This window comes from Physeter macrocephalus, chromosome 14 (genome assembly GCF_002837175.3).
Source record: "Physeter macrocephalus isolate SW-GA chromosome 14, ASM283717v5, whole genome shotgun sequence".
NCBI classification, from domain to species: domain Eukaryota; kingdom Metazoa; phylum Chordata; class Mammalia; order Artiodactyla; family Physeteridae; genus Physeter; species Physeter macrocephalus.
This window is the reverse complement of record NC_041227.1, coordinates 11,474,863-11,491,653: the sequence shown is the minus strand read 5'-3', so window position 1 is coordinate 11,491,653 and position 16,791 is coordinate 11,474,863. Positions and strand designations below refer to the sequence as shown.

The following is a 16,791-nucleotide window of genomic DNA, read 5'->3' as shown; positions in this document are numbered from 1 at the left end:
CAGGTAGGGTGTACACATATTAAAAACCTGGGTATGTTTCTTTTTGGCAGGTGGGGGCCTGGGAGAACTTACAATACTCTATTTTGAATAGGCACAGGGTAAAAGCTCTATTCCTACAATACATCCACAAGTAAAAGGAAAACCCAAAACAAACGCAATACTTTCTAAGCATAGTATATGCTGAGTTTCAGTTATTCTGTTTCTATAAGAACTCTATAGGACTCTGGCTATTAAGCCTGAAAAGGTAGGTTCTTAATGATACTTCTGAATTCATCCTTCAAAAGTGACTCAATAAAATGCTACTTTAAGTTCAGACAAAATACATGAGGAAGGAAGGGGTAGGTCCTGCATGACCACACAAGGCAGAAAGGGCCTTTGGTTAGAGACAAGGAGAGTTGCACCAATTGGTTATTAGTTTAAAAAAAAAAGAAAGAAAGAAATCATTTCTAATCTGTACACTTCTCGTCTGCTTCAACCAGCAAATGAAATGCCCCGATTTGAAGAAGGGGTGGTAAGTTCCTTCTCGCTATATATGGCTATATTTAAACATGTTCACTTTCCTGATATGTAAAATAGACTATATTATTATTATTAATTTTTACAGATAGCATCAGCTCTAAAAAATCTGAATCGGAAATCACAACTATTTACTTTTATCAAAAAGCATTTGTTTGTTTTCCCTGAATTTTCACATTTGTGCTGATGGCGGATGTCAATGGTGATGGAAACAAAGAGACGTGAGATGGCCCAGGGAGGACTGTTCTGCGACCTTTCCTCCACAGGCCCCCCAGCTTGTACTGTGTGCTCAGTAAAGCACCTTGGGAGCTTCCTCTCTCTGGTGTGCCACCAGCACAGGATGACCTCATGCTCCCTGCCCCTTAAATCCCTTTGCATTTGCTGCGAGAGTACTCTGAAGATACTTCCAGAGTCAAGATACTTTGTTAACGTAGCAAAAACCAGGACTGCACCCTCTTGGAGGGACCTACAGTGCTTGGAGATGCTGAGAAGCAGTATGAACCGGGTGCATACGCAGCAGAGAACACGCGTTTTTAAGGGCAGTGGAATGATCCCACGTCATCATACCTGTGACAGGTTGCTCAACCTCATGCCACTGTGCAGAGCACAGGCAGAATGACGCCATGATGTCTGTGCACTGACAGGTGGATTGTGCCATTGTACTAACAGGCAGACCGACAACATGTTCTACGAAGGACAGGGAAACCATGTTTTGTTCCATCAGGAAGACATATGCCTGGCACTGTATTGAGGATCGGCAGATCTACACTATCGTACTTGGGACACCATCCTTCAGAATTGTACTAGGAGAACAACGTCGGTTCATTGTACTAAAGACAAGCAGATCAATAATGTGTCCTCGTTACTGACACATGGGCCAACAGCTTGGCATCCTGCTAACCAGCAGCTCCACCCAGTGTTACTGACCTGAGGAATGGCCAACACCACCATGCTGTTGGACTAAAATCAGGCAGGTCAACGCCAGGTCATCAAACTAAGACAGGAAGACCAACACCAAGAGATAGACCAGAACCGCTCACAATGCACACGAATACTTATTGCTTTTGTCGGTACTGGCTGCATTGATGGCTGCAGAAAGGAGAGCTGAGCTGTTAGTACAGACAGTGACACTGAAAACACACCAACACCTGGTTGACAAGAAAGAGAACAGAGTAAAACACCCAATGCCCAACCGTCTACTTCATTCTTCTGAGATGTTCCAGTTTCCTGTACCCATGACTTTATAAGAGGCCCCATGCAGGGGCCAAGTACCCTTCCTGATGCAAGAGGGTTAAGGGGAAGCTTCAGGGGGGCAGGGAAGGAGCCCAGAGACTTTGACACAGCAGACAGCAATACCAGCACAGTATCACTCACCGTGGCCAGATACATGCCTGGAGCAAAAACCCAACTGTAGTCCCAACAAGTGGCCCACGGGAAATCATGCCTGTTTTAAAGTGCAAGATGTTGACACTGTCCCTGGTAGAACCTATTTTTGAAAAACATAAAGTGCTTTTTATTTTAACTTTTTTTTTTTTTCAAACTTGAATATCACAGGAAACAAAAAAGAATTTCTATTATAGTAAATGCTTTCCCTGCCCCAGCAGGAAGTATTCGAAAGTCTGAACTGGGCATTTCAATTGGGTTTTTTTTTTTTTTCCTTTCGTTTTTTTCAGGTAAAAAACAAAATCAGATTTTATTCTGTTCTTCGGTAACATACAGTCTCTTTGAATAAGCTATTCTTCTGCATATTTGACACTTGCATATCTTTTGAGTCTACACTAGCAATGTACAGAAAGCATTTTCCTTCTATAACCCTAAAGCAATGCTCAGAGTTCATACTGTTGGCTGAGTGCCCGCCTTCTGAACCCTTCCCAGATTGCCAGGGGGCAATTAGAATTGAGTACAAGTGGTGCAACTCACCCTGATGATATCTCAAAATAAAATCTCAGGTACTACGGAATACTGAAGTCAATGAAGACATTTGAGGAAGGGTTTTGCGCTGGGATCGTGGCTTATGGTGCAGTTTTCCCCATGACACAAGCATTCCCTGTAGCCTTCTGACAGTGGGATCCATCCGGCAGGTGATGGACAGAAGTTCCTAGAGGTGGCCAGGCAACACCCCAAACCAAATTGGTCAACCCACTCTTTTAACACCAGCCACTTGTTCGGGCATCCTTCTCCGGCTGAAGCCAGGAGGGATGGAGATCTTGCCCTCAGAGGCTGTGATGGAAAGCCACGAGAGAAGAATGGGGAGTAGGTGGCCTTGGTTATGTCTAGAACGTGGTAGTGGTGGCTGGGAGTTCTGCTCTTGTCATCTTCCAAAGAGGGCCGTGGAGCTGTTACAAGGAGGAGCCATACCCTGTGGCTTGGCCAACTTCACTCTGATGGACCCGTTAACGGCTCTCAAGGTTTTAAGGGAGCTTTCTCTGGTCTCTCTTCTTTCTGGGGGCTTTGCAGAGCCTTTCTGTTTCAGAGGTCATGCACAAAAGCTCCACGGCAGGTAAGCTGAACAGCACTCCTCTTTGGACCCTGCCACAAGTCTCTCCTCCGTGTGGAGGTGGTTCAGATGCTCTGATCCCGTGTGCTTCCATGGGCTCCTCCCCCCGGCAACACGCGGACGTCGGGGGAGATGTGGTTCTCAAGCTTGCACTTTTCCTGACCACTGGGAGTTTTTCCAGTCAATGCTTCTGTAGAGTAAATACAGTTCTGCCTTAAGAACTTAGGGGAGGTGGGTAAGGGGGAGCTTTCAAAGTGGTTCTTCTCTGATCTTGTCCCGACACCGAACTTGGGACTAGTGTTCCCGTGGAGGCTCTTGGGGGGGCTGGAGTCCACACTGTAGAGCACTTGCCCCTCGTCATCTGTGTCCGCATCAATGTACTGGTGGATACCTGCTTCAAAGTTGAACGCTATTGCTGTGTGTTTCTCCGGTGACCGGGGGGGTGTCCTAGCACTTGCTGTGGTGTAGATGGAGGACTCTGGACTCAGCACAGGCCTGTCCAAGAGTGTGGCGCACTCCAGCCCAGCAACAGCCGCCGCAGCACCCCCCCGGTTCCTAAGAGGGTCATGGTACATCCCCAGAACGGGGACTAATGGTCTGGGATCGCCCTCCATGAAGTTGACTTTCAGTGCGCGAAGCTTCAAGGGGTTGGTGGTCTTCATGGAGCTCTTGGGGCTCTCAATGAAGAAAGCAGAGGGATGCCTGGCATCCGAGGTGGGGTTGGCCTCCACAAACCTACCACTGGTGGCACCCAGAGCTCCCTGCCAGCCAACCTCTGGGGCCAGGCCACCTCCAGTTTTGCTGGGGAGTGAGGCCAAAGGGCTGTGGGAGAATCTGGTGGCTTCAGGGAAGTCTGTGGCACAGCTAATGAAGCTATCAATGCTCGACATGCTTCGCATGTCAATGACCCCTTCTGTACGAGTGGGCAGAGGGGCTACGGGGCTGGGGACACTCTCCATTTCAAGTTCTTCCTTTGGTTTGCTCTGTGTTGCCGACTCCTTAGTATTGAGGATGGGTTGAGATTGTGTCTTGGCCATCTTATTGTACATGTCTTCCAACTGCTGGACGTTCAGGTGCTGAGGACTAGAAGATGATCTGGCCTTCTCAGGGGATCCCTGCTCCTTGGTTTCAAAGGACTTACTTGAGCTGGTTTCGGACAGCGTCCTCTTTGTCCATTTCCATTTGTTGGGAGACAAGTGGTTATCTTGCACTTTGTCTTTCGGACCCAGGTTCTCTCCATTTTTCTCAACCACAATGTCCATCATCTCGATGCTCCGGGGGAATGCATCCTTCATGTTCATGGATACGATGCTGCCATTTCTCTTGGCCCTCTCCAGAGCCTCTCTCCGCTTGATTGCTTTCTCCTGCCTCTTCTGCTCCTTGTAGAACTCAGAGAAGTTATTGACAATGATGGGGATGGGAAGAGCAATCACCAGGACCCCTGCAATGCAGCAAAGACCCCCCACAATTTTCCCCAGGAGAGTCTTGGGGTAGATGTCTCCATACCCAACGGTCGTCATGGTGATGGTGGCCCACCAGAAAGAGGCTGGGATGCTTTTGAACTTGGTGTCATCCTCATCCTTCTCGGCAAAGAAGACAAGGCTGGAGAAGATCATGATGCCCATGGCAAGGAAGAGGATGAGCAAGCCCAGCTCGTTGTAGCTCCTCCGCAGAGTGAAGCCCAAGGACTGGAGGCCAGTGGAGTGACGTGCGAGCTTAAGAATGCGGAGAATACGCATGATGCGGAAGATCTGGACCACGCGGCGGACGTTCTGGAACTGCAGCACGCTCTTGTTGGATTCAGTGAGGAAGATGGTGACATAATATGGCAGGATGGCCAACAAGTCAATGGCGTTGAGCGGGCCCTTGAAGAACTTCCACTTTTTGGGGGAGGAGAGGAACCGCAGCAGGTACTCCATGGTGAACCACGCAATGCACACGGCCTCCACGTGGGCCAGCTGGGGGTTGTCTGTGGTCTGGCCAAACTCATCAAGGCTCTGCAGCTCGGGCAGCGTGTTGAGAGACAGGGCAATGGTGGAGAGGACGATGAACATGATGGAAATTATGGCAAGGATCTGTGAGGAGAAGAGAGTGGAATTTAGTTATCAACCGCCAATGGGATGGTCACCCTAATACTCTGGGTCTGCAGGACATTCCTCAACATTCAAGAGCATTTTCATAGCTCACTAATTACCTAATGACTGGATGTTTGAGCTAAAAAGGTTATTTATTCAAATCCAGTTATCATACAGACGTGGAAACTGAGGCCCAGAGAACTGAAATGATTTAAAACTAATCATCAAGCCCAGGGGTCAATCAATTTTTTCTATAAAGGTCCCAGATAGTAAATCTTTTTGACTTTGAAGCCCATGAATTCTTTGTTGCAACCACTTAACTCTGCAGTTATAGCATGAAAACAGCCTTAGATTATACATAAACGAATGAGCATAGCTGTTTCACTAAAACTTTATTTACAAAAACAGGAAGTGGGCTGAATTTGACCTGCAAGCCATAGTTGGCCGTCTCGTGATCTAGACCAGTGGTTCATAACTATTATTGGGTGGGGTACCGCTTTCCAGACATTATACTAATGATAATATCAATAGTTACCGTTTATCGAGCGTTCATTGTATTCGAGGCACGATGCTTGTCACTTTCCATGCAATTCCTTACTTCATTCTTACAACAACCCCATTAAGTTGTACTTCCAATGAAAAGATGAGGAAACCTAGGCTTCCAAAGCTAGTAAGTTGCAGAGCCAGTATTTTAACCTGGGTCTGTCTGACTCCAATACTTGAGCTCTTAAGAATGTGTTAGAAATGAGATGAAAGCTACAGACCTTTTTGCTAAACGCTCAAGGTTTTGAAGATGATTTTCAGGGAGGCCTAGACATCCTGGTCTCATGTTATTAACTCCTGAGTGTGACTGTGAAATTTTGAGGCTAAGGATCACAGCTTAACTACCTTTGAGTCCCCTGGATCAAGAAGAGGGTTTGGTCCAGATGTTTGGGCTCACTGGATGTTTGTTGAATTTAATGGAGCCTAGGCTAGTCTACAGCTTATGCAGAAATGCAAGCAGATGTAATAAATTGTTCTAGGGTCTATTTTTCAAAAATACAAATCCAGTCACATCACTCTCCTGCTTAATAAATTTCCAGGACTCTTCAGGAAAAAATCTAAACTCCTAAACTTATCTATCAGCCCTCCTCCCCACCCCCCAAAAGCTGTCCTCTTCTCATAGGCTTGTGCCTCCCTTTCTGCTGCCCCTGCTAAAGGGCAGCAGGTGGGGGTGGGGTCTCCATGCTTGTATCATCTGATCCCGGCTGCCGCTGAGTGGCCCAGAGACGGACAGAAAACCCAGGCTGGGCTGAACCAGTCCACTATGGAAGATTTGAGTTCAGGGATCCAGGGGTGAGTGGGTTATGGGGGTGGTGAGCCTCTGAATTAAATGGTCAAGTACAGCCCAGGCCTGAACCAGCTTCATGATAAGCCCAAGCCTCAAGCAACTTTTCACCCACATTGCAGGGGATCAGAAAAACCATAAAAAAGTCAGAGAAAGCTGAACCTTTTAGAGAAGCCAGAGATTAAAGGGAAGAGGCAGAGAGAAGGAGCAGAGAGGACACAGGAGATGTCAAAAGGGTGTAGAGGGCCACAGTTAAAAGCTTGGGCTCTGGTGTCAGGCTGTTTTGGATTCAAGTCTCAGTGCTTCCACTTCCTTACCTTTAGTCAGGCATTTAACTTCTCTAAGCCTCAGTTTCTTCATCGGCAAAATGGGATGATAATGGCAATATCTATCTCAGAGAGCTGCTGTGAAGACTAAATGTGTTAACACATGCAAAGCACCCAGGACAGGTTCCAGCAGCACCTAGTGAATGTCTAATAAATGTTAGCTGTCAACACAGGGGAAATAGCTCAGCCCACACCCTGTCAGCCCAGACCACCCAGCCTCCGAGGGGCCAGCTAGTCTTTGCTTCTCGCCCTTGTTCTGAAACTGCCTGCCGTATCCTGAAAGTACATGACGCTGTTGCTTGGGTGAGCGTGAGAGGGTTCTGTCCCCTGCAATAAATCCCCGATCAGGACACATGGTTGCCAAGTCCCTCTGAGTTTGACTCTGACCCCTCTCTTTGGCCTCTCCTGCCACAGGTTCCCAAACTTCAAGCTTCCCTAATCACACGCTATCGTTGGTCAGTTCTGCAGGTCTGTGCCTCTTCCTCTCTGTCCAGTGAATTCCAATCCATCTTTTAAAACCCAGCCCACATGGCCCCTCCCTGCAGAGGTCATCCCTGGAGGGGCCAGCCACTCCATCCTTTGGGCTCCCTCGTCATTTTGCCAGCCTTGGGGTTCTTAGCACACTACAGCCTATTACAGGGGTGTGTGTGTGTGTGTGTGTGTGTGTGTGTGTGTGTGTGTGTGTGTGTGAGAGAGAATGTGTCCATCACAGCCTATTACAGGTGTGTGTGTGTGTGTGAGTGTGTGTGTGTGTGTGAGAATGTGTCCATCACTGCCCAGAATCTGTAAGCTTTGTGGGGACAGGGATGGATTCTGAGATTCACCTCTGCACCCACAGCGCCTAGGGCAACGGGTTTTCATGGTGCCTCTTGGCTGTGGCTCAAGTTCACGGCCATTTATGGGTCTGGTGGCCTTGGGTATTGCAACTTTCCTTGCCTCTGTTTCCTTATCTGTAAAATGGGGATGTTCCAGTCGTTCTTAACTGGGGATGATTTTGACCCCTCCCCCTTCCCTTGGGGACATTTGGCAAATCCTGCAGAAATTTTTGGTTGTCACGATCTGGAGGAGGGGTGATACTGGCAGCTGGTGGGTGGAGCCAGGGATGCTGTTGAATACAATGCACAGGACAGTCCCCACCACGGAGAATGATCGGGCCCCAAATGTTAATAGTACCAACGTTGAGAAACTCTGGGATATACCAGTAGTCAGCCCGCCCCTCAGGAGCTGTAGAATGAGGGAAGAGAGCTGTTAGCCCAGAGCTAGGCACAGAGTGGGTCTGACCTTACAGAGCAGCCAGCTGTGACCTCGGGCTGAGCCCCTGCAGTGGAGCTGCTACAGTTTCTGACTCCTGGCCCTGAGGGCAGCTGCAGGAGAAGGAACAGATCCCTGGGGAGTCTATTCCTTTAAGAGCTGGGAGATCTCATTTCCCCCAGAGGCTGGCAGGGGAGGCCTGCTCCAGTTTCTAACCCCCAGGCAACTCCAGGGAAGGCCCGCATAATTGATGTCTGCTGACAGATGCATGAATTATGCACCCACCTATAGTACAGTCCTTAGCGCTGTTATTCTAAGGCGGCACCCCCTCTTTGTACCCCAGAAAGTGCTCTCCCCTCCCGTCCTCTCAGCCTGAGGATGCTTAGGAAAGAAGAAAATGCAGGCAGAGGCCTCACTGCATCCTGGAGGGGGGTGTCCGCTGCTCAGGGTTGGGTTGGGAGGGTTAGAGGGTGCCAGGCCTCCTGCCCTGGCACATGCACTCATCAAATAGCACTTATGTTAATGCAGTGTGACCCACCCTTCCTAGCCCTGCCCACAAGACTGCTTTCTCTTCCAGACCCACTGAAGCCCTTAGGGTCAGGGTTACACTTCCTGACTAGGGAGCTCCTGAACATGAGTTAAACCCTCTGTGCCTCAGTCTCCTCATCTGTAAGATGGGGGTGGGTCACTGCAAGGTGGCAAAGAGAATTCAATGAATTCATAAGTCCCTTAGATCAACTTTTATTGCTTTTATTATTTCACAACATTATACTTATTTATAAGCCGGTTGGACTTGGCTCTGAGCAGTAGTGTTATTATTCCCACCTGGCTGAGTGGCCTTGGACAAGTCACTTCCTCTCTCTGAGACTCCATTTTAAAAAAAATTAATTAATTAATTTATTTATGGCTGTGTTGGGTCTTCGTTTCTGTGCGAGGGCTTTCTCTAGTTGTGGCAAGCGGGGGCCACTCTTCATCGCGGTGCGCGGGCCTCTCACTATCGCGGCCTCTCCCGTTGCAGAGCACAGGCTCCAGATGCGCAGGCTCAGTAGTTGTGGCTCACGGGCCCAGTTGTTCCGCGGCATGTGGGATCCCAGCCGCTCCGCGGCATGTGGGATCCTACCAGACCAGGGCTCGAACCCGTGTCCCCTGCATTGGCAGGCAGACCCTCAACCACCACGCCACCAGGGAAGCCCGAGACTCCATTTCTTTATCTCTAAAATGGAGATGAAAGTAATTGAGCACCTACCACATAACAGCCACTTAATATATATTTTATGTTATTAAATTATTATTTGGATAATTTATTGTCATCCTTACCCCCAGCCTCTGGACTGGTTGCTTCTGGAGATCCAGGACTAGGTCTGTGGACCCCAGTGCCTGGCTAAGGCAGCAGACATCCTCTAAACAGTCTTGAACCCAAATGAACAGTGTTGATTTGGTCTCTGGGATGGGCTGCAGGGATGGGGGACCAGCCAGGCCAGCGATGAGTCCTCCCGGCCCCAGCTCAAACCCCTGGTCAGGTCCCTGCATTTTCAGCCTTGCTTTCCTGGATCTGAGCCCAATCGGGTTTGGGCAGGACTCCAGGAACCCAGGGAGCAGAGGCAGGAAACAGGACCAGGACTCAGAGGCTGTCCCCAGATTCCCTCCCTGCAATGAGGTTCTGCATCCTGCAGCCTACTTGTTTGCACCAAGTGTGGGAGGGGGCTTTGGTCCTCTGAGAGAAGAGATTAGCAGGTAGGGGTACCCAGGGGGGAATCAAGGGTTCTGAAGCCAGGCCTTTCTCATTCTAAAAAAAATTGTTGGCTCTGGTGATTAATCACAGGATACCTACCTTTGGCTCCAGCAATAAACAGGCTGTTTATCATTTGCTCTGAACACTTCCCTGCTCTTCCAGGAATATGGACAAGGCACAGAACGTCTGTGCAGAAAAGGGTCCAGGCTCCTTTCTGGAAGGATGGGGAGACTCAAGCAGAGAAGGGAAGGGACTAGTCTATGGTCACACAGCCCATTGGGGTCAAGTCTGTGCAGCAACACTAGAAGCTCTGGCCAGCAGAGAGCTGCACCTAGTGTTCAGGTCCTGCAAACTGTTTCCATACACATCCATCTACACAGCAGCAATATTTGTAAGAGGCAAAAAGTGAAATCAACCTGAATGTCCATCAACTGATGGATATACAAACTGTGGTCTATCTATACAATGGAATATTATTCAGCCATAAAAAGGAATGAAATACTAATACATGATACGATATGGATGAATCTTGAAAACATTATGCTGAGTGGAGGAAGCCAGACACAAAAAGCCACACAGTGTATGATTCCATTTATATGAAATGACCAGATAAGACACACCTATAGAGACAGAAGGCAGGTTAGTTGTTGCCAGGGTGGGGACAGGGATTAACGGTTAATGGGCATGAAGGATCTCATGGGGATGATGAAAATGTTATAAAATTGATTTAGGATGATGGTTGTACAACTTGGCAAATTTACTGAAAAATCATTGAATTGCTCACTGGAAATGGTGAATTATATGCTATGTAAAATTAGCCTCAATATAAGTTATATAAAAAGTTGCTTTCCGTAAAGAGTATCGCATTGCTTTTAATCCTCACAACCACATTGATGGGTCACAGGAGAGAAGCAGAAATCTGAGCAAGCTACAGCCCTGCTGTAAACCCTGAAATGGCTCCCCATGAAGTTCCGATCCTTTTGCATTTAGTTGGCATATTAGCCAACTAAATTAGCCACTTACTAAGTGCTATGCTCTTTGCTGGGGATGCAGCATGGATAAGAAAGACAATTTCCCTGGCCTTAAGGAACTGGTAGGGAAAGGCAGACACAAAAACCCATAAACCAATAAAGGAGCAAGATGATGTCAGATAGCATTATGTGCTACATGTTACTGAGAAAAACAAACCAGGAATATCAGTAGAGAAGCACTGGGGCTGTCCACATGAGGTTGGGTGGTCAGGACAGGCCTTTCACAGGAGATATGCTGGTTCTGAGACTTGAAGGTGAGGGGTATGTCATTCAAAGATCTGAGCATTCCAGGTATAAGCACAGCATGTGCAAAGGCCCTGGGGTGAGAATGAGCTTGGCATATCAAGCAACAGAAAGAAGCTCAGTGTGGGTGGGGCTGCGTGAGCAAGGCAGAGAGTGGGAGGAGATGAGGTCAGAGAGGCAGGAGGCATAAAAAGGAGATTTGGCTTTTGTATTAAGTCCACCTTTCTTCTCTCTCCAGACCATTTCCTCCATTTCCCACTGCATATTCCATAAGGAATCCTGGCAAAACCACTTACAATTCCCAAGCCATGCTGCCATGGTTGCTCACACCTCCAGATCCTTGTCCATGCTGCTCCTTCTGCCTGGAGTACCCTTCCTCCCCTACTTCTCCTGGCTGATTCCTACAGCCTGTTCTGGCCTCAACTCAGAAGCCACTTGCTCCAGTAAGCCCTCCCTGACTCCCAGTTGTGGGTTGAGAACACCCACCCTCTGGACTGTCACAGCCCTTGAGTTTGTCCCTTCAGGGCCCTGATCTTTCCAAGCTGGAATTTTCTCCTCTGTGTCCCGCAATAGAATGTCAGCTGCATGAGGGCCCAGGCTGGGTTTGTCTTGCGTTGCTGTAACCCCAGCTCCTGAAACAGTGCCTGGCACAGAGCAGGAGATCCCTAAATAGTTAATAAATGAATGATCAAGCAAACGAATAAAATGGAGGCTCAGAGAATGAAGTGACTTTTCCAGGGCCACACAACTTGCAAGGAGTAGATCTGGGACTCCAATTCAGGTCTGTGCATCTCCCCAAGACATTTTCAAGGACGTAGGAGGTGGCAGTTTATGGACCATCAAACCTTTTGCTCCTTTTATGGTGCTTCCGCTTCCCCAGCTTTAAGGGGGGATTACAGATGGGGAGTTTTAATCAGAAGGGTCACTGGCGCAGATCCGATTAAGGGGATTGGGAGCAGGCTGATGGTTTTGGCTCCCTCTTCTACAGGTAGGGGCCTCTGGTGGGGGGGATGGTGAGAAATTGGAGTTGGGAGCCTGCAGGGGGCGCTCATGGGCACAAAGGGGCAGGAATCCAGGGACAATAGAGGATGAAGGCCTTGGGGTGAGCCAGGCAACAGAGGCCTTCACCATGAGAAGGCAACCGAGACACAAAGGTGGAAACAGGGTGCAGTGACATTGCTGGGTGTGTCCCAGGCATTATAAACCAGAGGCCTTGGGGCTGAGAAATTTAGTTTTACTTATTTGTCCAAGCTTCCAAATTTGGAGATTTCACATAAAAATCTAGATTTTCAGATTTCCCTGGAAACGTCACATGCTGTGTCTACACGTTCAACCTGCATTCCCCATGGCAACAACTTGCTGGCGCTAAGGAGTAGCTGTCCCTTTAGACAGGGCATGGGCTCCCCAGTGTCCACAGGCCCCTTCACTCCTTTCATTATCTGTCAGGTCTCTGTAGGTGTCGGGTTTGCCCCCTGGGCCCACTGATATGATATTGAAGACAGCAACACTTACCTGACCTGCTACCATATACGAAGAACTTTCCAGACAAGACCTGCATCTAATTGCACACGCCAGGAGCCTAAGGGTCACACTTGCCACATCCAACCCCATCCTTTGCCTCCATATCCAAATTGTCACCAAGTGCTGTCCATTCTGGCTCACAAACATCTTTGGATCTGTTCCATTCTCTCCACCTGCTAAACCATGACCCTGTCCCAAGTCACCTTCACCTCCCATTGGACCACTGCAAACTGACCTCTTTCTGGTGTCCCCAAAGCCACTAGATGTCCCCAATATCTATTCTTCTCTTCTTTCATTGTAATAGAGTTTTAGCGGGACAAAGGGTTACCCAGAATGAAGACTACATTTTCCAGCTTCCCTTGCAGTTACATGTGGCCATGTGACTAAGCTTGGCCAATGGAATGTGAGCAAAAATGATGCTTGCCTTCTTTCCTTTCCTCTTCCTTGCTGGAGGGGTGGCAGATGTGAGGTGCAGAGCTGGAGTAACTATCTCGGATCTGAGATGGAAGCTAACCCCAGCCCTGGACTGGTCCTTTACTGAAGAAGTTTGCCAGCTCCTGGTCTACCTCATAACATCCATCTTGTTTAAGCCACTGTATTTTGGGGTCTCACAGTTACAGTCACTTAGTCTGTACCCTGCCTAACTCTCCACCCTCGTCTTGTTCCATGCTCCCCTTTGCTTTCTCATCTCAGGCACATTAGCTTTCCTTTGGTCCCTCATAGTCTCCATGATCCTTCTTGCCATAGGGACTTTGCTCATGCTGTTCCTTCTGCCTGGAATGCTTTTCCCTCCACTCTGCTTGGTTAACTCCTACTCATCCTTCTAAGCTCAGCTCAGGCATCACCTCCTCAGGGAAGCTATCCCTGACCAGGTCAAATTCCTAATTGCAGGCTCTAGTAGTACTATGCCCTTCTCCTCATAATGCTGTCCAAGTTGCAATTTTACAATAATGCCCACCTCTGTAGAATGTAAGCAACTGGAGGGCAGGGGTTGTGTCTAAATAAAGAATGTATTTCATCCCCCAAACAATCTGCAGGGTGTGCTGTGTCCCCTACCTCCATTTTATAATTGGGAAAACTGAGGCTGAGAAAGACTATATCCAAAGTGACAATTAAGGAAGTGGTAGAGGCAGGGTTTAAATCCATGTCTACTAGACTCTGAAGCACCCACTCCACCTTTTTTTTAAACACTGAGGACCTTTCTTATACCAGCATCCTGGGGTCTGGGTTATGGTTTTAATTTAATTTAATTTAATTTTTATTTTTATTTATTTATTTTTTTGCAGTACGCGGGCCTCTCACTTTTGTGGCCTCTCCTGTTGCGGAGCACAGGCTCCGGGCGCGCAGGCTCAGTGGCCATGGCTCACGGGCCTAGCCGCTCCGCGGCCTGTGGGATCTTCCCGGACCGGGGCACGAACCCGTGTCCCCTGCATCGGCAGGCGGACTCTCGACCACTGCACCACCAGGGAAGCCCTGGTTTATGGTTTTTAATGTATGCCCTCACTTGAACCATCTTTCCTAGGTGACCTGACTATTCCCAAAAAGCTCTGGGTTGGGTACCCTTTTCCTAACAGGTCAACTAAGTTCTCATGAGCTTTGCCAAACAGGAATTCTAGAAGCTGGTGCTGTTACAACCTCCTGCCCATCTGAGGACAATGTCTCTGCTGGGGGCGGGAACTTGACTCTGATCCCTAGAGGGAGGAGGTGATGGGGAGAAACGTGGGGCAGTGTCCTTCCTGCCTGAGTGATCGCCAAGTCCTGATATTTGCTGAGGGCATGCGGAGCTGAGGAAGGGACTGTCAGTCTTAACGGTGATGAATGGCATCGGTCTATCCCCGCTGCAGAGAGCAGTGTTTTGAATAAAAAACAAGGAGCATAGGAGACGTTAGGCAAGGGCAGTGTCCACAGGCTCTGCTCAGCCACAAAACTGTCCTTTTGCCCCCTGAGTCTGACAGGATGAGGAGTGGGAAGGGTAGTCTCTGAGAGCTTGGCTGAGGTGGTTGGGCTGCTGAAAGTAACTAAATGTGTTAGTCTGGATGCTGGGATTGGGTACCACTCTGGCTAATGTCAGAATGATGGCCCTGTGAGTGGTCATTTTGACAATAGCCAGTTTTGCTGGTTAATGCCCAATATACATTTAGAAAGAGACATTTGGGTGACTTAACAATAGTTCTTTTTCATATAGCATTTTAGTCTCACTAGAGATTCATATTGAGGTAAAATGGATGTGTGGATAGTCTAGAGACCTACTTTCTAATTCTGGCTGGGCATCCTTAGGCCAAGTGTCTTCACATCTCTGATCTTTTTCATGCAATATCTACTGAGGGTCTGTAGCTGCAGGAATGGAGGTCTCATGCTCAGAGGATGGAGCTACTGGATTCTTGAGTCACCACTTGGAAGAGAGCTGTGCGGGGTTGTTACTGGATCCTCAGTGGGAATCACATGAGTCAGAAATAAACTTTGACGTATAAAGTCATGAGACTGTGTGTTCGTACATACTGCAGCATAATCTAGGGTATTCTAATTCATCCGGTTGAGTTGGAGTGCAGGTTCTATCCTCTGGTTTTAGCTGAACTAGTCCTTGCACACAAAGATGAAAGGCTTACAAAGATCCTCGCAAAGAAACAACTGCTTGGAGATAGTATTAATAATCCAAGCCCAGGAGAACTTCAAGACAATAGCTAAACTGATACTTCTCCTCCTGGTATGAGTCCTTCAACAGTAACAATGTGAGGTTAAAAACAATGATGATCTCGTCATGTCATCATTATCAGGGAGACTCTGTAATATGGATTTTCATCCACTCTCTTTTACGGTGAACCCTGGCTTCATTCACTCATCACATATAGGAAGAAGGCAGGATAAGTGAATTAAAAAAATGAATGAATGGACTAGGTCCAGTGGGACGGAGGTACTACAATGTACTGGTTAAGAACTAGACCTGCATTTTAATCCCAGCTTCTTAATTTTCCAGCCATGAGACCTTGGACATGTTACTTAACCTCTCTGAGCCTCAATTTCCTCATCTCTGCGATGAGGATAACCAGGTCCTATTTCACTGAGGATTCATTGAGACAATGGCTGGCACACAGTAGAGGCCCAGTGAATGTTAGCTGCTCATTTTTTTAAAAACTGGGAGTTAGACTTCAGCTCGATGTAAGACTATACTAAGGTGGGAGCCGTTACAATTAGTTATTATTATTTTTCATTGGAGGGAGGCCAAAGGGTGGGTATCCCTTACACAGCTGTGTAAATTTACACAAGGAACTTCACCTCAGTTTCCTTGTCTACTGACAAGGAAGTAAAGGGAATAATAATAAATAAAGGGAATAATAATACCTACATGGTCAGGTTTTTATTAAGATTGACCTCATTCATTCATTCAATGATGCCAGGTACCATTTTAGGCTCTAGGGATACAGCAGTGAACAAACCAGGCAAAAATCCCAGCTTGTGTAGAGCTGACCATCTTGTAGAGGGAAGGGATACACAGTGAACAGTAGCAAGTCAACAGGATAATTTCAGGTGGTGAAAGTTGCTAGGAAAAAATGAAGCAGGTCAGTGGGAAAGAGAATGACCATGAGATGGGTTTACTTTAGCTGAGGTGGTCAGGGAGCGCTTCTCTGTGGAGGTGACATTGAAACTGAGACTTGAATGATAAGGAGGAGTTGCCATGTGACCATCAGTGGGAAAAGCATTCCAGGCAGAGGGAACAGCAAGTGCGAAGGCCCTGAGGTGGGAACGTGTTGGGCCAGTGTGAGTAGGGCTACTGAAAGGGAGAGGAAGAGGAGGTGAGGTGAGAGAGGTAATGGTGTTAAAGGGTCTCCAGGCCACACACACTAAATGTAGAACATGTCATGATTATTAGTGGTATTATTAGCAGCAGTCTTCCTTTGACTCCCTTCTTCATGCCCGACTAAGGACCTGCTTTGGAAAAGACAATCATTCTGGAGGAGTCCCTCAGATATTCAGCCAAGAATCCTGTCAGGTCAATTTAGCCAGAATCCCCTTTTTCCCTGATGTTTCCTCTCAGTAATTTTCCATTCACTGACCCCCATCTGCTCCTTGGCTATAAACACCCACTTGAATGAAACTTACAAGCTTTTGCACAGCAAAGGAAACCATAAACAAGAGGAAAAGACAACCCTCAGAATGGGAGAAAATATTTGCAAACAAAGCAACTGACAAAGGATTAATCTCCAAAATATACAAGCAGCTCATGCAGCTCAATATCAAAAAAACAAACAACCCAATCCAAAAATGGGCAGAAGA

General features: G+C 47.7%; 1 protein-coding gene across 1 annotated transcript in view; it reads right to left on the bottom strand.

Annotated features, from left to right (window-relative positions):
• Window positions 1-2,186: 2,186 nt before the first annotated feature.
• Window positions 2,187-16,791, bottom strand: part of KCNB1 (potassium voltage-gated channel subfamily B member 1) — a 107,196-nt gene continuing 92,591 nt past the window's right edge. The window contains exon 3 of the mRNA XM_007100296.3: window positions 2,187-5,088. Coding sequence (XP_007100358.2) covers window positions 3,079-5,088 — 2,010 coding nt within the window. The 3' untranslated portion in view covers window positions 2,187-3,078. The remainder of the gene's footprint in view (window positions 5,089-16,791) is intronic.